Source organism: Eutrigla gurnardus (genome assembly GCF_963514095.1).
Source record: "Eutrigla gurnardus genome assembly, chromosome: 15".
NCBI lineage: Eukaryota > Metazoa > Chordata > Actinopteri > Perciformes > Triglidae > Eutrigla > Eutrigla gurnardus.
This window is the reverse complement of record NC_139938.1, coordinates 1,126,727-1,148,016: the sequence shown is the minus strand read 5'-3', so window position 1 is coordinate 1,148,016 and position 21,290 is coordinate 1,126,727. Positions and strand designations below refer to the sequence as shown.

The window sequence follows — 21,290 nt, the reverse complement described above, 5'->3', positions numbered from 1 at the left end:
ACAGAAGGTGCTGTGAGGCACATCAAGTGGACCGACTAATCTCCTTATGCTTGAGCTTTATCATAACAAGAGGGGTCTGTGGGTGGGCTTTGTGTGTGACGCACACACACACACACACACACACACACACACAGAGAGACAGACTCTGGAATGATAAGATATACGAAGCCACCAGTACCACAGCAGTAATGCCCAAAATTAGTAAGAAGAGGTCAACTCGCCCGTCACTCTGCCGCAATTATGATCATTTTCTTGGTGATTATCCTACATGTCATTGTCTCATGACTGCGTGCTATTCTGCCCTCAGAGGCTCATAAAGCATCCATTATATGACATGAAACCACCTGCAGAAAGAACAGCTTTGAGCTCGGCATTTTGTGGTGCAAGAAACTTTAATTTATGAGGGCTACAATGTTGAATTAATCTCCTGAAAACCAATAAGAGCTCAGCTGTTTGCATGCTCTGAGGAAATGCCTTTGGTTTTACAGATCTGGCTGTAAGGATGGGCTCCTGACATTATTCCTCATAGATTTGTTCCAGCTTGGTCTAAATGTAAAGGAGGGTATGTCCATGAACAGCTCATTGTCCTAGTGAAGGGCCCATCCTCACATTTTCAAAGGGGCTTAAGTCTGGGCTCGGACTCAAGGACTTTAACATTCTTGTTCAGGAGCCAGTGTTGAGAGTGTTGGATGTTAAGGTCATTGTTTTGTTAGTGCATAACACTGCAAATGTCCCCATGATGTCTCACAGAAAGGACTATGTGTGTAAGTATGCTGAGTTCATTACAAAACCACTCTTTTTACTTCCGTCTCAGTCTTTCACACGTCTTTTTGCATATCTTCCATCCACATCTGCTATTGCAGCCGACTCACTGCAATTCCGTCACGTTCATTTCTCACCCTTAATGATGCTGCCATCTGTGTTCCTGTTAAGTCGCAGCGGTTCATATTGAGATTTTCCCACAAAACTCTCCCTCTAACCTTCAGAACCGTAACGCTGTGAATGTTGTCTGCCATTGGGATTTTTGTAGATTTCGACAAAACATTGTCCCGCAAACAACTATACTACAATAAAATACAAAAATACACAATTTATAAATACAGAGCATTCCCACACTTATAATAACAGATTTCACAATGCATCTTTTTTTTAACCACCTTAAAAGTAAAGTAAATAGAAAATGCTCACATCTGTAAGATTTTTCTTATTTTTGTTTAGCTAATCAGATAATATTTCAAAAACAGTGGTAAAAAAACAAGCATTTTCCAGGACTTACTCCCATCATGACCATCAGTTCATCCCACCGAACCGCATTTTAGCATAATCATCCACATGCAGATTTTTACTAAGTAGCACAATGACTACAGAAGAATAGATGTCTACGGTTACATTTTAAAAGTAAAGCAGAACAGATGTAAAAGACAAAAAATAAGTGGCCTCGCCCTGAATGCCCTTTTATCCTCAGGGTCAGCTAATCTGAATCTCATCCAGCCCACCTTCAGTTGCTCTCTGGTTTTCAACATTTTCACCCTTTCACCTTCTCATTCTATCGTTCGCTCTGTCCGCTGCCTCCAGCTGGGTTTTTCTGCTGTTTGCTCTGACAAGCAGGTCATTTTTTAATCAATGACAGCACCATCAAGCGAGCACCTCCTGCCAGCTGCCTTCACAGCTGTATGTGAATGGTTTTAAAAGCTCCAGTCTCTCTAGAGTCTGGGTTGACGGAGGGTGGGGGGGTTTGCGCTTGACAAACAGCAGCAAATCAATGGATCCATAGCAGCCCTATCGTCAACACAGATGGGGCAGTTGAACATCTTCAAAATTGCCAGACAACTGGGACTCGGGTCCAGATAATAGGGCAGATGTATAGGCTGAAGACTTTGGGCCAGAGCAAAGAGCCAGGCAGCTAAGAGTAAATCAATGACAAGCCTATTAACCTCTGTGTCAGCTGTTCTGTTGGCGGGATGAAAGCGGAGGAAGGAAGAGTGCTGAGGAGAAGAAAGGGTGGAGATAGTGAAAGAAACAACAGAGATCGAGATTAGACAGAAAGGCCAGATAAAGAAGAATTCACTTCAAACGTGTTTGAAAGGCAACGACTGCTGCTCAGTGTCTGAAGGGGTTTTTTCTTTACAACCTGAAAAAAGGATATGTGATTGTTTGCCTGCAGGGGAGTCAGACAGCTGAGCAATTACTGTTCCAGCAGCCATAGTGGGCAACCAGTGTGGCTATTTTCTATTTTGATCACAGGCATTACATCCATGTTGTTGTATTTCGTACTAAAGTGCACGCGAGTGGTGCCAGATACATCCCACAGAAACAATAATGGATGGTCGACATAAGACACCATGCCACAGTAGTAATCGTGTATATACTATAAATATATACATATATATATATATATATATATATATATATATACATATATATATATACATACATATATATATATGTACATATGTATATACATATATGTATATATATATGTACATATATATATACATATATATATACATATGTATATATACATATATATACATATATATGTATATATATATGTACATATGTATATATATATATATATATATATATATATATACATATATATATATACATATGTATATATACATATATATACATATATATGTATATATATATGTACATATTTATATATATATATATATATATATATATATATATATATATATATATATGTATATATATATATATATATATATATATATATATATATATATATATATATATATATATATATATATATATATATAAAATAGAGCAAAGAAGGAGGAGCATCTGTGGGGAAACCACAAGGGAATTTAATTACATTTAATCTGTAGAACGTGGATGTTCCTGACCTTTAGCCTCCTTCTCTCCATCTCTCAATGTCTCAGTTCAGACCCTCTGGCTCCATCTACTGACGAGCCGTATACAAGCAGGTCACACTTTAAAGGTCCCATCACACAAACACATACTGTCATAATCTTCTTCATCGCACACTGTAAAATTTTTCATTTTCGTAAAAGTAATGCAACTCAGTAGCCAGTAATTTACTGTTAATTTACAATTTAAATAATACAGTAAAATATTGCAAATTTGACTCATCAACTGTGATTTTACCACACAAACATGCTTTGGATTTGCAAGAACAAAGGAAACAAAGACAATACTCATTTTAAATTTTTAATAATTATAAAAACTATTTAACAATCAACAACTTGTGAACATATACAATATGAACATTCTGACATTAACTACGCAACAATTTCACATTTAAACTGACCAATCGAAGTCAACAAGCTTTCTTTGTAGAGTGCTCACATTTGGATAGATGGCTCCATGCTTCTTCTTCGACGTGGACCCATCTCTGGGTTAATGCCCAAGAAGCACCTGTAAACAATAAGCAAAGACAACCATGGATATAAGTTACTTCTCTGTGAGGCAAAGCTTCGCGGAGAAAAACAGCTTTGAAATGAGTTAGTTGCTGCAGCTGGAGGCTAACGTTAGCTTGCTTTGACTTTCATGCTAATTCGCGGCAAAAACACCGCGTATTCTCGGTCGAATAACTCACACACTATGCCTCCTAACGACATGCGGAGACCATTACACGAATACACATTTTGAACTTTTCAAAGATGTACGTTACTTCTCTGTGAGGCAAAGCTTCGCGGAGAAAAACAGCTTTGAAATGACTTAACAGCCAAAAAAGTGGAGCATAAAGTGAGTTACCTTGATCCAAAAGATCGTTCATTTACTAACTCACACAACTAATAGACAGTTGTGACAAGCTGTCTAATATTTTAGGCTAATGATGTTAACCTTACCTTTGAGTTCTTCTATGGTATGTGTGTCGGGTCCAAACAGTATCCACCATTGAAGAGAACGGCATCGATCCACTAGTTTCCCTCTTCTTGATCCCACAATGCAGCACGGTTAAAGTTTTACAGTAATTTGTTGTGTTATCACAGAGGATGCTTTGAATATAGTATTTTACTGTGAAACAATACAGTAAAATGTTGTGTAATCCTGGTATCAGTTTTTTCACAGTAATTTACTGTGTCTGCATCGATTTCACAGTAAATTCTAAATTACAGTATCATATTGTGATTATTACAGTTAAAGCCTGTAAAGTGCTAATACAATAATTTATTGTGAAATATTACAGTTAAATATTGTTAAATCCTGGTAAAATTTTACAGTGCATAACAGGAAATCTGCATGAATCCATGCGATCGTCAAAAAAAGTATGCTAATGTTACACTTTTACACTTTTGTGTGTGTGTGGGGGGGGGGGGGGGGGGGGGAGGCGTCACAACTGAAAGGGTGCTTCAGCTTTATGATGGAGGAAGTGTGTTTTAAACTGGGGTTATTTGGTGAACAAGGCCTGAAGAGTGAGGTGCACCAGGCTGCCCACGAGCAGAGCAGAGTATCAGACATTTTGTTATTACAGCTTTTCTTTGTCATTTCATTCTGCTGTAGGATGAAACAAGGTCACTAGAGGTCACTGTAAATCTCAGAATTAACTCGTCACACTTTCCATGTGTGTTTAGCCAGCAGCCTATTCTTGCTTACTGAGGCTTCTAACAATGCTGCATGAACAGACCGCAGTGAGTCTTGGGCTTTAATTTGAATGATACAACCACATTTTTAAACAGGTTTAAAGTTTCCTTGCAACCTTTTTAGGACATGCCCTTAACAATGTGGTTTTAAGATTCAATAAAGCCTCAGAAATCTCTATTTAAAGTCACTCTTGGTCCCACAAAGAGCAACATTCCCGACTTAAATCGCTTCCTTCAGGCGACACACAGAAGCCTAACCCTCCTTACAGAGGACAGTAAAAGAGATCATGCAGAATCCCCTGCTGTGGCCTGGATCACAGCAACGCAGCGACATGTGAGTGTGCTCTGAGTAACTTGTTACATCACGGTACGTCATGCGGACGACGAGGAAAGGCTTTCCAAGTAAACTCTGTGCACAACTCCTTTTAATTCCTCACAATGGGAAATAACTGTAATTGCAGACAGCTTTGTTGCAAAAGTACTCTTGCTATCGGGTCATTCCGTGTCATTTCATCAAATTTCTGAAAATCTTCCCACCTGACCATCTCAGAATGTCCTGAAAAAATTCAAGTACAAAGACACACTTGTTAATAGGACAAATCCAAAATATTAGGTCTCTACTGTCAACAGTTTTCTAAACATCATTGAATGAAGGGTAGTTTAGACGGTTTTTGGTATCATACTCTGAAAGCCAGTTTTAAACAGCAATATCTGGAAAACTATCTCACCTGTGGCCTTCAAAATTTCTACAGAGTATATCTGTTACTAATAGCCTCCAGACATGAAATATCAGGGGTGTAGCTCAATGGTAACCGAGTATGGTAGGTACTTAAAATGTGGCTTGTTGAAATAAAGTAGTACATTTGAAGAGTGGCTGAGCTCCCATTTTTGCAGATAAAAGACTTCTATCACTTCTGCCTCTATCTCTGGTGTTAGCTTAAACATTCTACAAAATATGGTCTCTCTCAGGTGATTAGTTTCACAGATATTAAAGGAAAACACCACCGCATTTCCATACTGAACTATGTTCTGCTCTGATCTTAGACGAGGTGATACATACCTCCCTCTCCTCTGTGCGTGCACTCAATGGCTCTTGCGCGCACTCCGCGCAGCGCTAATTTGCTAGCATATAGCTTGTCCCAGTATATTCCTTAGGATCCAAAGGGGGGTGAAGTTAGAAGCGACCAAGCACTTCCACGTTGTCCCTATTTAAATACGGTTACGTGAGTAGTTACACGACCCAAGTTTGGTTACACAAAATGAAACATGCCAATTTTTCTAAGCGGGTATCAAGGATAACTATATAGTATGGCGGAATAACAACTGGAAGCACTTCGACGTCGGCGCAGTAATATCATCACTCAAAACATGACGGGACTATATACCTTCTGCTTGTTTTCACAACCCTGTACGATGCACGTTATAACCATGATGTTTGATTGTTCACAAACTATCTTACTACAACCTGATGCTTCCTCAACTGTGCACAAACTACTACAGGTAGTGCAGGCGACGGCGTGCATGTCACGTAGGTTCTATTGACGGAAGTAAGAGGGGGAGCGGAGTGATGATATTACTGCGCCGACGTTGAAGTGTATATATACTCGGACAAGCTACATGCTAGCAAATTAGCGCTGCGCGGAGTGCGCGCAAGAGCCATTGAGTGCACGCACAGAGGAGAGGGAGGTATGTATCACCTCGTCTAAGATCAGAGCAGAACATAGTTCAGTATGGAAATGCGGTGGTGTTTTCCTTTAAGGCTCAAAAATGGAAGTAAACACATCAGGTCCGAACTTACTTTTTTTGAAAGATCATATTCTTGTTAAAATCATATTAAAAAATCGGGAGGGTGTTTTGCCTCAATTTGTCGCAGTGATTTTTTAAAAATCCTGATATTGGTGGGGTTTTTGTGCATGTCCTAACAGCCTACTTGTAAACATCACAGCAGGGCAATTCAATTGTGTTTTTTACCATTTACCAAACACTTACATGTGACTAAATGCTACTGATAAATTTAGCCTCACGAAAACATTAAAATTTAGCACAGTTGTAGTTACAGAGGCAATACGTCCTTGAATGTGAGTTAAACATGCTGAAAGCAGCTTTTAATGTCTTAAACCATGAACAAACATGATAGGATAATATTGAAGACTGTACATTTTGTCATACTTCAGGTACATACATTACACAACCAAATCAAATAATATAATCTTAATTTGAGCATAAATATTTTACATTACAGTACAAAGTCTCCAAAGTTTGATATTGAATAACAGTTTGTCTCTATGCTCACTGTGAGACAATATGTGAGTTGTGTGTATGATCAGAAATGGTGGATAGGAAGTATCAGAGATGTTTCAGATGAAGATGAAGATGTACTGGTTCAGTTCTAAAGAGTCTCTACTGGCCAAGAAGACGTGCAATGTGCACTGCAGGCTAGAATTGCAAGGATTGACGTTCCCTAGGAACTGGGCGCATGTATGCCATCAAAAAAGATGAGCACAACAGAGCAGAGATGTACATTAGACAATTTGTAAAGTGACTGCCAAATTAATGAATGTGACGAATGTGTGATGTGTGAGCATAGAGACAGACTGTTATTCAATATCAAACTTTGGAGACTTTTCTACTATAATGTAAAATCTTTATGCTCAAATTAAGACTATTATTTGATTTGGTTGTGTAATTGATATACTTAAAGTATGACAAAATGTACAGTCTTCAATATTATGCTGTTTGTTCATGGTTTAAGACATTAAAAGCGGCTTTCACCATGTTAAACTCACATTCAAGGACTTATTGCCTCTACAACTGTGCTACATTTTAATGTTTTCGTGAGGCTAAATTTATCAGTAGCATTTAGTCACATGTAAGTCTTTGGTAAATGGTAAAAAACACAATTGAATTGCCCTCCTGTGATGTTTATTAGTGGGCTGTTAGGACATGCAGTACCAAAACCGGCCACAAAACCCCACCAATATCAGGATTTAAGGGGCGTTCACACCGGACGCGATAGACGCGAATTGAGCGGCGACTCTACCTTGAAAATCAATGTAAATGGCGCGATGACACGCGATTCTCTTTCGCTCTCTTTGAGAGCGAGAGAGAGACACACACACACAGACAGAGAGAGTGTGTATGGTAGTAGACAGTAGTAGTGCAGATATACCGTTGAAATACACGTTTTTTTTATCTACTCTTCACATTTATTAAATGTATTGTCTCTTCCTGTTTCCCAGTGCGAGTTTAGATACACAAATATGATCGCGTTTGTCAATCGCGGTATTTTATTTTGAAAATTGACCGGATTGTCTCGTGTTTCTCTGTGTGATTTCCTGCCAGAATTGACGCGTTCACTCGCGGCACGCGCAAAAAATAGAGCAGACGCCGAAACGATCGCTTCACGGCGCGGGAGGGCCGCGCGTATTCGCGGCGCTCCGCGTCCAGTGTGAACCAGGCGTGACGCGAATGAAGCGAATAGTCCAAAATGATCAAGCGGCGCGATACACGCGTCTCACGCGATTGTATTCGCGTCTATCGCGTCCGGTGTGAACGCCGCATTTAAAAAATCCCTGCGACAAATTGAGGCAAAACACCCTCCCGATAAGTTTGGACCTGATACTTGTCAGTTTTTTGGAATATGACTGAAGATGGGCAAAGATGTGTTTACTTCCATTTTTGAGCCTTAATATCTGTGAAACTAATCATCTGAGAGAAACCATATTTTGTAGCATGTTTAAGCTAACACCAGAGATAGAGGCAGAAGTGATAGAAGTCTTTTATCTGCAAAAATGGGAGCTCAGCCACTCTTCAAATGTACTACTTTATTTCAACAAGCCACATTTTAAGTACCTACCATACTAGGTTATCATTGAGCTACACCCCTGATATTCCATGTCTGGAGGCTATTCGTAACAGATATACACTGTAGAAATTTTGAAGGCCACAGGTGAGATAGTTTTCCAGATATTGCTGTTTAAAAATGGCTTTTCAGAGCATGATGATAAAAACCGTCTAAACTACCCTTCATTCAATGATGTTTCATGAGAAAATTGTTGACAGTAGAGACCTAATATTTTGGATTTGTCCTACTAACAAGTGTGTCTTTGTACTTGAATTTTTTCAGGACATTCTGAGATGGACAGGTGAGGCATTTGATGAAATGACACGGAATGACCCTATCCTGTTGCCATAGTATGTACCTCTGTGCGTGAACACGAGCGTGTGTATACGAGTGTGTGTGTGTGAGCTCCAGTGTGTCAAATTACACTCAAGTCTCTTTAGGACTGTCCTAAAGATAGTGAGCAGGCAGGACGGTGTCCATCTGGTGTAACATTGCAGCATTCGGGTGCAGAAATAGAGCGAGTAGAACTGCTCCGACACAGGAGATGACATTGCAACGTAAAACTGAAAAAAGAAGTGAAACGGAGAATAGAATAATCACTTAGAATGTAACAATAACACTATTTCACTGTTATGACATCGATCTACAGTATGCAAATCATTTTAAGCATGTGTGTGTGTTAAACCCCCAAACTACAGTCCTAAGGCTGGATTATGCTTCCGCGTCGACACAACGCAACGGGGCTTGCGGACCCCTTGCGTCCTTGCGGACCCCCCTAATGGAGGCCCTGCTATCCAAGATAGAAAGAATAAAAGATGTGTCTTCTTGAGGAAACAGATTCTCTGCACGTGTCAAGAAACATTATCATCAACAGACTCAAGTCTAAAGTAAACATTTGCTGATGGCATCCTTTATTTTATTTTACAGTTAACTCCTCCTTTACAGTTTCCTCCTTCATTCGGTCACCTTGTAACGATGCGCGCCTCCCTCCTCTCTCTTTCTCCGCCTTTCTTTCAGCGCAGATGAAGATGAGGGCGCCTGCTGCGCCCCGCCAGGGCTGAGAGGAAGAGAGGGGAGGGGAGGAAGGAGCAGAGGAGGGGGGCGGAGAGGAAACGAGGAGAGAGGACGGGAGGGAAGGAAGGAGAGAAGGGAAGGGGAGGGGGGGAGGGAGAGAGAGAGAAGAGAGGAGATAGGAGAGAGAGAGAGAGAGAGAGAGAGAGAGAGAGAGAGAGAGAGAGAGAGGAGGGGGGGTGGATGTAGCTCTAGCTGTGGGCCGGGGGGTGAGCTACCTAGCCCGGGCTGCTCTGCCGAAACATCCATGGGTGGCTGTGTCGGGAGCCACCACGACTCCTCCGGCAGCTTGAACGAGAACTCGGACGGCACTGGAGGTAACTTACCGGACACGCCGACGTCTTGTAGTGCACACAGGCTCCGGGTTTTAACGAAAGGGGGGCTTCCTGTAGGCTTCCTGCGTGTTCTCCTGGCTGGAGGTCCGCTTCCTTTATACCCGAGCCAGACAGCCGTGCTCCCCGGGCATCCGCCTCCACGCAGCGGGCCTCGACGCGACGAATGGCGCCTCGTCGCTGCTTTGTAACCGGGAGAAATTTACTGCGCGACGCCGCTGCGCCCGTTTTGTTCTTGTAGGGTTTTTTCTGATTGAGCTAGCCGGCTAAAACGTAGCCTGGTTAGCTTGCTAGCTTTTCTGCATAACAAATATGGGTCACGGAGGGCGGTGAGAGCGAGACTGATGTTAATCACGTCCTGACTGCAGGCTGCGCTTCATCATTCATGTTAGGGTTGGGTTTTTTTTTGTGTGTGTGGGGGGCTGCAGCCAGGTGTTGGTGCAGGTTTAGTGCTGTGAAGTGTTTGGGGGGGTACAAAAGAGGAGGTGTCTAAACTTAAAGGTGCTTCTGCTTTATGATGGAGGAAGTGTGTTTTTACAGTGTGGTTATTGGGTGAACAAGGCCGAGAGCAGAGCAGTATCAGACTACACATCAGGATTAGTGTTTTTACAAAGTGATACTCTGCAGTGCATGCAATGTTCAAGGTTATGTTGCATGATATACCCTTATTCAAACATATGTATAGGGTACACTATTTTTCTTTACTGGTCTTGCTATAACGTGCATGACTGTTTAAAAGCACCAAAAAAGCGCCCAGGCTGATATTGAACCACGTTTAGATGATATGAAGCCTAAGTTTTCTGCTTGACTGGTCTGGAAGGGGCTTCCATAAGTTATTTTAATCAGTTCACAGATTGTGAGCTAGGGCTGGATTTAGGGTGGGGGTGGGGCTGGGCACTTAGTGATGCTGAGATACAGCCCGGTTTCCTTCTTTTTGCCTCTCCATCCGACTGGTCCCGCTATCTCCCCCAGACTTCCAGGATTTGGCGAGATGTTACATGAACAGGTGGCTTTTATCTGTGAAGGAGTGTGTTTGTGTGTAGTAACAAGAAGCTATGCAGCGTTACACAGATGCAGACAAGCAGCTGCTCCTTGACACCTTGCTGCCCAAGACGAGGCAATTAGAGCCGAGCACATGTGAATGTATCCGTTTTCACCAAAGCAGGTGTCGTAAGTAGGTTTGCCGAGTTCAAGTGTTGTTTGAGTATAAAATCATCTTTTACACAAACTGGCCTTATGGGAATTCCTGAAAGATACTGCAAGGATGCATGTGTTTAAAGGTAAATTATTAGCAGATGAGCAGTCAAGTTGAAGACTTCAAGAATGCAGGAAGGATAAGAGTGTTTGACGTGGACCAGTTTTAAAATACATACCAGTTCTTGGGGGGGAGGGGTGAAGGTGAAGGTGTGGGATAAATTGTTGTTGTAAATTGACAGTAATAACCCTGTAATAACCACAGCTGTATATGTCTACTTATTTGTTTGGTCTCTCTTTTCTTGGTTTGTGTTATTCCTTTAAGTCTGTGGGTAAAATTCACCAAACAATTATGGTTGTTCCATACAGTTATTGGAAAAATAATATAAAATAAGATTGCTTTTACTTACCAATGTAGACTGCAATCGAAGAAAACATACATGTGTAAAGGCCACACATGAGTCCAGGTATTTCTGGCAGATCACTTTTAATAACCTGCATGCAAAACATTTTAAATGTGCATATATGTGTTTTTGTTTGAGCCAGTATGAAATGCTGCTGATGCTTTATATAACCACATGTAGTTACTTTACATATGCCACTATCTGTTCAAACATCTATACCTTCCCACACACACAGTTTTTAAATTGTTTTATTTTGTAAACCATTTACCCTCAATTAGATACTAATTTAATAAAAGAATACTTGGTGTGCATGAAAACAGGTGAATTATGGCATTATACACAAGCGAAGAGAGAGGGGGAGAGTCAGTGGGAGCAGAAACAGTCTCTTATTTACGACAAACAGTCAGTTGAAGGTTGGTGTTATCGGACTGTGCCATGTGACCAGCAGAGAACGTGTACCATCAGCAGGTGTAACTCAACACCATGATCGGCCATCGTCTCTGTGGCACACACACACACGCACTCTGTCCTGTACCTGTCGTCCCCTCCGGTGTTGATCCAGATGGTGTTATCCGTCAGTTGCCCTGCTGCAGATGGAGCCCTGTTAGATGCTATAACCCCAACCCTGTAACTGGGTTGAGTAACATAACACTGGCAGCTCTGCTCGGCGTGTAGAAATGTCACGGATCGCGTTGGCTCGTGTTTAAAAAGTAACTTGGGTTTAGTTGTACACTTGAGCCCGTCTTAAAAGTCTGATACCATGTTTCACATGAATCCTAACTCTTCTTATTCCTTCTTTCTGGTTTTACTCATCATCCCCTCATCTCATTGTCATCTTCCACTCCACGTCTGTCTACCTTCTCTTCCCCACATCCCCTTTGTTTCTTTTGTTCTTCTCCTTCTCACCTCTTTTAATCCCCATTTTCTTTCTTTCCTCACACCCTTCCATGTACTCCACCCTTACACTACATCAATCTTTTTCTGTCTCTCCTCTCCTCCCACCCTCCTCTCCTCCCTTAATCTTTCTTTTCTCTCCATCACTCCTTCCCCCTCTCCCGTCCTTCCTCCCAGTTGGTCTAGGGCGTAACCAGCCCCTGAAGAGAGAGCGGCCTAAATGGAAAAGTGACTACCCGATGACGGAAGGCCAGCTGCGCAGCAAGAGAGATGAGTTCTGGGATACAGCGCCAGCATTTGAGGGCCGGAAGGAGATTTGGGATGCACTGCGCGCTGCGGCCAGCGCCTTTGAGAGCAACGACCACCTGCTGGCTCAGGCCATCCTGGACGGGGCCAGCATCACACTGCCGCACGGTAACACACACTTCCACCTTGGTAGATGGAGCACATACCTCATTATGGCTGCCGGGGAGACTTTCAGAATTTCAACTCCCTTGTACACAAACTTGTGTTCATTTTTAAATTTAGATTTGAATTGGTTGGTGGATTGCAAGTGAATTGAAATACAGCATGCATGGGAAATAATGCATTTTAAGTATATTAACTGCAAACACGATTCGGGTTTCCCATAATTAAGTTGCAATTGCGACGTTTGTAGATGTTTAAACTGCATGCCACACTCATAGAAAACTGCTGTATTTCAAATCAGTCACTTCCTTTAACGGTCAGCCACCAGGGGGCGACTGAGATGTTTTGGCTTTACTTGAGGGTGTTGTGCAGCAGCTGGCAGTGGGCAAATGTTGTGGCAAAAAAGTGAAGAGGAACTTTATTTCACGTTTTATTTGGGTTAAAATATATGTTAATTAGCAGGAATGTAGCATAATGTAAAGTTAGTAAATGTAAAATTAGTGCTCTGTTGATTTTAATTTAGGGTTTAAAGCTTTTGTACAGGTTGCTTCTAGGAGATGTACTGTGTGAAAGGACCAGTCGTATTTTGATGATTTGATTTATTTGATTGGTCAATCAAGAGAAAATGAATTATTACATGAATATTGATGATCTAATGATGGTTTTAGTCATTTAGCAAAAATCAAAGTATTTTTCTGGTTCCAGAATCCTAAAAGTCAGGATTTTATGCTTTTCATAAGTCATACACAATAGTGGAATACAGTATGTAGCATAGAATTGGGTAAAATCCTTCCATTCCACCAACTATTGGATCTGGATGTCAACTGAAAATGAGGCATGATGTTGCAACTACACAATCTCTTGCCTCAGATTTATTTAAGACTAATTTTCAGAACAGCCTACACTTTGGTCCAGGTTGAAAAGTGGACACAAAGCACATCCATTTCAAGCTAATGCATCTATTCCATGACACACTTTCCTGCCCACATTTGATATTAATAGGTCATAGGGTTGTCACGATACTAAAATTTTCAACTCGATACCGATACTCAGGAAAATATTCGATACTCGATACCATTTTCGATACCACAAGGATGAAATTTTTTTTAAATAAATATTTTTATTAACAAAAAAAATGCAAAAATAACAAGTTTCAGGTCTGAGGTAGTGCAAAAAATAAATAAATAAAATAAACGATAACAATTGGAACAATATTTTGAGGTTGTAAATATTAGGCAAGCCTGATAAAAACTAAATTATCTTAAGTGTTCCTTCCTTGGCTATGCTTTATATACATAACAATAAACTAAATGACACTAGCCAAACCAGTTAACATGAACATTACACTGTTGAAATGCTGTATTCTCAGCAGCTGCACCTGTTACAAAAAAAGTCTGAAACTGAAAAGTGCACAGAATTATTCGATACTTTTGAAAATGAGTATCGTATCCAGATACAACATTTTAGTATCGATACTTTTTTGAGTTTCGATACTTTTGACAACCCTAATAGGTCACATCAACAGAGTTTGAGCTCAGCAGCTAAATGATGTAAGAAAGCTTCCCCAGGAAGTATCTTATACATCCTCTGTAGTTTCAAGTGTCATCTGATGTTGAAGTTTCATAAACAGGAAGTAAACGTTGCCTTTGCATTTCTGATTGAGTGAGGGGCTTCATTGCACAATAACTCAGCGCTTAATGAATATTGGCCTGATCCCGAAGATGCCGAAGCTCTAAGTATATCTCAATGACCACACTAGAGTTTCAACTTAGCTATTAGGAGTTATATACTGTACTGTATGGGGAATCAATAAATAATACATTAAAGGAGGTGTGTCGTTGGTGCTCTTGAAGGATTTAATGAATTAATCACTCATGTAAGTATAAAGATAGTGCCTCTTCTAGAAAATACTTGAGTGTTTCTATAGAACAAATCAATAAAATTGCCCGAAGATTCAGGAAGCCCCAAAACTCAACACACCAATCATCAGACATGTGTGGAGGCTTTCTTTTTGTGGCTGTGCGTCATTCTCTTGCTTCCTAATTCATATCACAGAGTCATACTATCTCAAATGAGGAAAAGAAAGTTGCTTTTTTCTGGTTAAAAGGTTAAAGGGTTCGTTTTGGATGGTAATGCATTGTGCCCCTATGGTGGCATTCTCGTTTTAATTCTCTCCCGACTTTCATATCAGGTTTTGTTTTTATTTATGTAGCAGTGAATGTAAACGCCAAAAATGGATAGAGGTAAATCTAAAAAATATTGAGTATCACAATATTATCTATTCTCTAGCAATTTTAATTAATAGTGTACCTGCACTAACAGTTTCCATAAAATTACTTATTAGTATATTGATATCTATTATATCGTAACCACTGTATGAAGATATCTCCAGATTTGTATCGGTATGTTAAAAGTGAGAGGATCGGCTTCTTCTGTTCATGGACCTCATGTCCCACCACGGCACTGGCTCATAGTGCATACATGTACACCTCATGTGTCATTCATCTTGTATGTATAGATAACACGGGGGGAAGCAGAAGCTTTCTTTGGGTTATCCCCCCTAATAACATCTTGTTTGTCAAAGGCTAGTTTGTTTCTGAAGGGCTAAGTCAACTCCTCTGCAGGAAACCAGAGGTGGACAGAGAGTTTCTGTTGGTAACAGGAGCACTAAATATCAGTATCAAGGTCAGCTCGACCTGAACCTGACTTGGATATAGCAGTTACCAACAGACAAGCTTTCATGGCTCCAATGCCTTTTACTAGTTTGGCCAGGTCAGATCCCGCTGGGCTGCAGCTGTGGATTCCCCAGGCCTGATGTCACCATTTCACCAGTCCAGCACATTCCGGTACAAAGTGCAGCCAGATCACTTCAATGCTTTATTAATCACAGCCTTTCTATTGTATTCTTATTTTTTTCAGTTTTTTCCAATTTCAGTTGGGTACTTGGGTGCTTTCAGCTCAAAGCTAGACTGCTTACTTTGGCTAATTCACACTTAACACATAGTAGAGCTGAGGTTGATGGGAATTGGGAATGCTGTTAGTTTGGCAGGTATTTGTTCATGAACCATATGGATATCATCATTTTAACTGGATGATGTTGCTAGAAGAAAATGTGATTACAATCACCTATGTGATTACAATCCGTCCAGAGGAGGACGTGAATGCGTGAAGTTTCCAAATGTCCTTGCTGTCTATCCAAATATTGAGACGGACAAGATGAAGTCAGGAGTTCAGGAGTTCGCCAAAGTCAGAAGAATGAAATTGGCCTGCCACAATGACGTTAAACTCTTGATCAGTTTTGCTGGCCTCCATATTGCCCGTTGTGTTTGCCTGTGTGTTTGTTTAGATGAGAAAGTCACCAACATTAAAGTTTCATGGAAATCTATGCAATAGTTGTAACCAAAAGTCGGGATCAGACTGGGAGGCCCATCAGCTGACATTGCCATCACCAAAAATGTGAATCCTAATTGGTTAAACATGAGCTTTTTGGAAGCAAAACTCTTTTAACAGCTTGAATTCCCTCTATTGCTCTACTAAAAATGTGTATTGCAGACTTTGTTGTGGCCATTCAGTTAATGGGCCTGAATATGTAGGGCTTCTGAAAACTCCCGTTGCATTCATAATGGACGTTTCACTCGTTAGAGATGCACCAGTAGATGGGCTCCTTTTTCAGTGCGTGTAATTAGATTGGAGACCGACTCCATTTGCGGTCTTCAAAAGTGACTGGGAAGCAGAAGATGGGAGCCATTTGCATCAACTGTTGGTCAACGTGTTGAAGTCCATCCAACTTCCAACAAATGAACACGCCATGTTCACTGATTCACATCATTGTGTGGTGTGTGTTTCAGCCACAACAAGTTGAGCTACTTTTTGGGTGGCCGGGCGACACACCACTGCAGAGAGAAAGAAATGCAAAGAAACGTTTTCTTGCTTTGACCATAAAATGTCATTTGTGTTAACAGCCCCCTGCAGGGAGTTTTTTTTTTTCTCAATCTAAACTTGTGTTGTTTAATGAAAACCAAAAACATTAGCACATTAGCATTAGCATTCTGCAGCTGAAGGACAAACACTAATGTGGAGCCGAGCAGAGAAGGAAAGTGAGATATACAGACACATTCATATCCAAATCATGTTTAGAGAATGTCAGTGAACCATGTGTAGGACGTCGTCTTGGTGCTGAAACCTATGATCACTCTCACCGAGCTGCTCTCGCAGGATGTAAATGCCAAAAGAGCCCTAAATTGGTGTGTCGGGGCCTCAAAAAGCAACTTCAATAAAGGAAAAACTAGCAATTCATAAAACAAAAAGCACAGACGCATACACTGACATTATTTATGACTGCATAAAACAGGATTACTAAATGTGATTTAAACTCGACTTTAATACATTTGCAATTGAGACTGGTCTAAAGAATAATTTACGCCCCCAGATGAGCCACATGTGGTCGTGTGGCTTATTAGAAGCTGGTGACGCTGCTGATATTTCGATAATGTTACTGATGGAAGCGTATCGCTTTCATACCGCAAAAACATCCATTAGGCCACTCTGTACTGGAGGTATGCCAGCAAATGATCTGAGCTGATGGAGTTTTCCTACACAACTTTGTTCACAACATGGAAAGAAAGAATGTTGCTGAAATATCCATCCATCCATCCATTTTCTTCCGCTTATCCGGTACCGGGTCGCGGGGGCAGCTGCCTGAGCAGGGACGCCCAGACTTCCCTCTCCCCGGACACTTCCCCCAGCTCCTCCGGGAGGACCCCAAGGCGTTCCCAGGCCAGCCGGGTGACATAGTCACTCCAGCGTGTCCTGGGTCTTCCTCGGGGTCTCCTCCCGGTGGGGCATGCCTGGAACACCTCCCGAGGGAGGCGTCCAGGGGGCATCCGATGCAGATGCCCGAGCCACCTCAACTGGCTCCTCTCGATGTGGAGGAGCAGCGGCTCTACTCCGAGCTCCCCCCGTGTGACGGAGCTCCTCACCCTATCTCTAAGGGAGCGCCCCGCCACCCTGCGGAGGAAGCTCATTTCGGCCGCTTGTATCCGGGATCTTATTCTTTCGGTCATGACCCAAAGTTCATGACCATAGGTGAGGGTAGGAACGTAGATTGACCGGTAAACCGAGAGCTTCGCCTTTCGGCTTAGCTCTCTCTTTACCACGATGTTGCTGAAATAACTTCAGTATTTTCTTTTGTGCTGTTGTTGTAAGCTGCTGCACACTGTTTTTTAATCCACATTACTACATTTCGCTCACATCAACTCGAGTGAAGCTATCTCTCTCTCTCTCTCACACACACACACACATTCAATTTGCAGAGCGAGTCCCGGGGCGTAGCCCTCACCTTGACCACACTAGAGAGCCGACAGCAACATCCTGTGGGCTTTTGCTGACTCAGCTCAGTCTCACTTACCACAAAACTGTCTCTCTCAAGTGGCTCATGCCTCAGTTTAAGTCATGAACCGCAAAAACGTTTTTAAACGTTTACAGAAAAAGGCGTTTGAGATGACTTACTGCTTTGTGGGGATATTTTCCTACATTTGGGGGGTCCCCCCTGACATAATGTATTTTTAAATTACTCCAACAGAAATCCCTTTTCTCCTGCTTTTACTCATCTTCCCTTTTGTTTTCTGTCGAAGCTGACTCTTGTTTCTCCATTTCATCTTACTGAAGCGAAATGTTAATTGGAGGTTGGGTGTTGGCTTTGTGAAATGCAATAATCACATCAGTGTTTGACTGTCATGATAATGAATGCAATAAGGAAAATATACTAATGAACATGGATGTTTAAATCAGAATAAATGCGGTTAGTATGGCACCACTCAAAATTAAGGGAAAAGTTGAGGGTTTACCTGAAGTGGTCACTTTTTTTGTTGGGTGCTTTGTGTTGGAACTTCCCAGTTAAACATTTACCTTTTATACTCAATATGGCTATGCTTGCACATAGAGGTGACAGTAAGATGATGGTTTCTAGTATGTACAGGTAGTTCCTCATCACACACCATGCATACACATGTGCATGTAGCTGTAGTATAATAGATCCTATAATAGATCCTTACAGCCCTGAAGTAACCTGGCAGTTATGTGTTCTTTTAATGCTAGAATGTTAAAATCTCTCGTAGGCAAATGTTCTGTCTCACCGGATTATAATGTTTTTGTAACGTTTCCCTTTGTTAAGAAAGGGGGAAAATCCTTCAACATTATGTAAACGTGTTGACACACGTCACTTTTCCATTCTTCCAGGAGCTCTGACCGAATGTTATGATGAACTGGGGAATCGATACCAGCTGCCGGTCTACTGCCTCTCTCCTCCCGTCAACATGATTGAGGAGCGCTCCGATGAGCCTGATGGTTCAGATCCAGACTCCGGGGCTGCAGACCCGTCTACGGGCAGCGCCAGCGACGTGGGCTCCGGAGGGGAGTGTCAGCTCCGCCTCCGGCTCTCCACGGGTCGGGACCTCCGGCTGGCGGTCCGTTGCACGGACACGGTGGGCATGATGAAGCGTCGTCTGCATAGTCAGGAGGGTGTGCCTGCCGCAACCCAGCGCTGGTTTTTCTCAGGTCGGCCGCTGACTGACAGGCTACGCTTGGACCAACTCAACATCTCCAGGGACTATGTGGTGCAGGTCATCCTCAGCCAGCCGCCACCGCCCGAGCCAGTTTCAACACCAGGACACACAACAGAGGCCGCAGGGCTACTGTCGGCAGAAGGAATGGCTGCACTGCCGCAAGAGCCCACGCCCATGGAGAATTAACTCCCCACCCCCAAACCTGGCAACAGCAAATAAAGGAGGAGGAGGATAACAAGGGAGGAAAAAAGCTGAAAGCTGATTCTGACTTTTCTCTTCTCTTCTCTACTCTGCTCTACTCTTTTCTACCTATCTCTACTCTGCTCTACTCTTTTCTACCCTTCTCTACTCTACTGTTTTCTACCCTTCTCTACTCTGCTCTACTCTTTTCTACCCTTCTCTACTCTACTCTACTTGTAATTTTGGCTGAGAAGGGCTTTGTTTGGGCAGAGGTTGGCCGTCTGCCGGAAACAAAACGACTCTTGAATTGAGAAAAGACTCTTTCCTTTTGGTTTTACACATTGAAATTTTGACCTTTTTGAAGTATTTTTAACCGTTCCTATGGAAACCAAACAACAAAATGGTAACTATGAAAGGTGGCGTAAAGGGTTTTCTCAGCAACACTGATGTTCGAATGTTTCTGTGTTTCAGTTTCCATTCAAGTTCTGGCAAAGCTTGATCGGCAGAATTTTGTTTTTGGGGCTACAGGGTTATACATACAGTACATACATTTATGAATACATTTTCATTACAATACAATTCAACTCCAAAAGAAAGGAGTAAAGAAAGTTTAACAATCATGACGGTTATTCAGATGAGTATTCTTAAGTTTGTGTGAATCGAATGAAGAACACTTCCTCCCTGGGGGATTAAGTTTGTGCGCTCCGCTGTAAAGCAAGGTTGCTAGTTTGTAAACAGGTGTGTCCTCCCTCTTGTCAAGAGGCTGCAGCATGATGATGTGTCACCAAGTTGCCGCTGGATTAGATGATTTATTTCACTCTTGCTTCACAGAACAATCATGTAATAAACATTAAGTAGTCAGTCAGCCTACGTGTGCGAGAGTGCGAGTGTGATAAGCGTAGATGTGTCAACGACTATTCTTGTGACGGAAGGATGGAACATCAGAAATACAGTTGCATATTTTGATTAAAAATAAAATGTTTTTAATTAAAATCGATCATTGTTTCTATTGCTTGATATCTGTCTAGTTATTTGCCTGCGTGTTTTGATTTGGAGGTGGGACATAAATTCTCACAGTATTTTGCAAAGGTGCGATTCACGTTCTTTTGTAGTCTTTCAATGCCAGTTTATGGCTAATAATCATCATTTTCAATAGATATATATATATTTATATATATATATATATATATAAAAATTACATTTGGTCATTAGATGAGGAGATCTGGCGTCAAAGGAACCGCATTAAGCTGGTTTAAGTCCTATTTATCCAATCGATCTCAGTTTGTGCATGTCAATGAAAAATCCTCCAGGCACACTGAAGTTAAATAAGGTGTTCCTCAAGGTTCTGTGCTCGGACCAATTATTTTCAACTTATATATGCTTCCTTTAGGCAACATTATTAGAAGACACTCTATAAACTTCCATTGTTATGCTGATGATACTCAAATTATATCTATCAATCAAGCCTGAAGGAACCAATGAGCTAGTTAAACTCCAGGCATGTGTTGATGACATAAAATCCTGGATGACCTGCTTCCTGATGTTGAACGCAGAAAAAATGGAAGTTACTGTACTTGTGCCTAAACTCCTCCAAAGCTCGCTGTCTAAAGATATAGCTACTATTGATGGGATTGCCATCGTCTCAAATGCTACTGTAAGAAACCTTGGAGTTATCTTTGACCAGGACCTGTCCTTTGACTCACGTATTAAACAAACAACAAGGACAGCCTACTTTCGCCTGCGTAACATTACTAAAATTAGGCCAATGCTGTCTCAAAAAGATGCAGAAAAACTCGTCCATGCATTTGTTACCTCAAGGCTGGACTATT

At 41.5% G+C, this 21,290-nt stretch overlaps 1 protein-coding gene across 1 annotated transcript; it reads left to right on the top strand.

Moving 5' to 3' along the window:
* Positions 1–9,627: 9,627 nt before the first annotated feature.
* Positions 9,628–20,458, top strand: ubtd2 (ubiquitin domain containing 2). Its single transcript, XM_084028246.1, has 3 exons — positions 9,628–9,803; positions 12,488–12,724; positions 18,956–20,458. Exons 1-3 carry the CDS (start codon positions 9,734–9,736, stop codon positions 19,465–19,467), a joined length of 819 nt encoding a protein of 272 aa, XP_083884372.1. The 5' UTR covers positions 9,628–9,733; the 3' UTR covers positions 19,468–20,458.
* Positions 20,459–21,290: the final 832 nt, after the last annotated feature.

What these genes read in the sequence shown, in the direction of transcription:
- ubtd2 (XM_084028246.1), top strand. Translation starts at nt 9,734, where the DNA reads ATGGGTGGCTGTGTCGGGAGCCACCACGACTCCTCCGGCAGCTTGAAC. An exon ending in GAACTCGGACGGCACTGGAG is followed by an intron (nt 9,804 to 12,487) that starts GTAACTTACCGG and finishes CCTTCCTCCCAG; the next exon opens with TTGGTCTAGGGCGTAACCAG. An exon ending in CAGCATCACACTGCCGCACG is followed by an intron (nt 12,725 to 18,955) that starts GTAACACACACT and finishes CCATTCTTCCAG; the next exon opens with GAGCTCTGACCGAATGTTAT.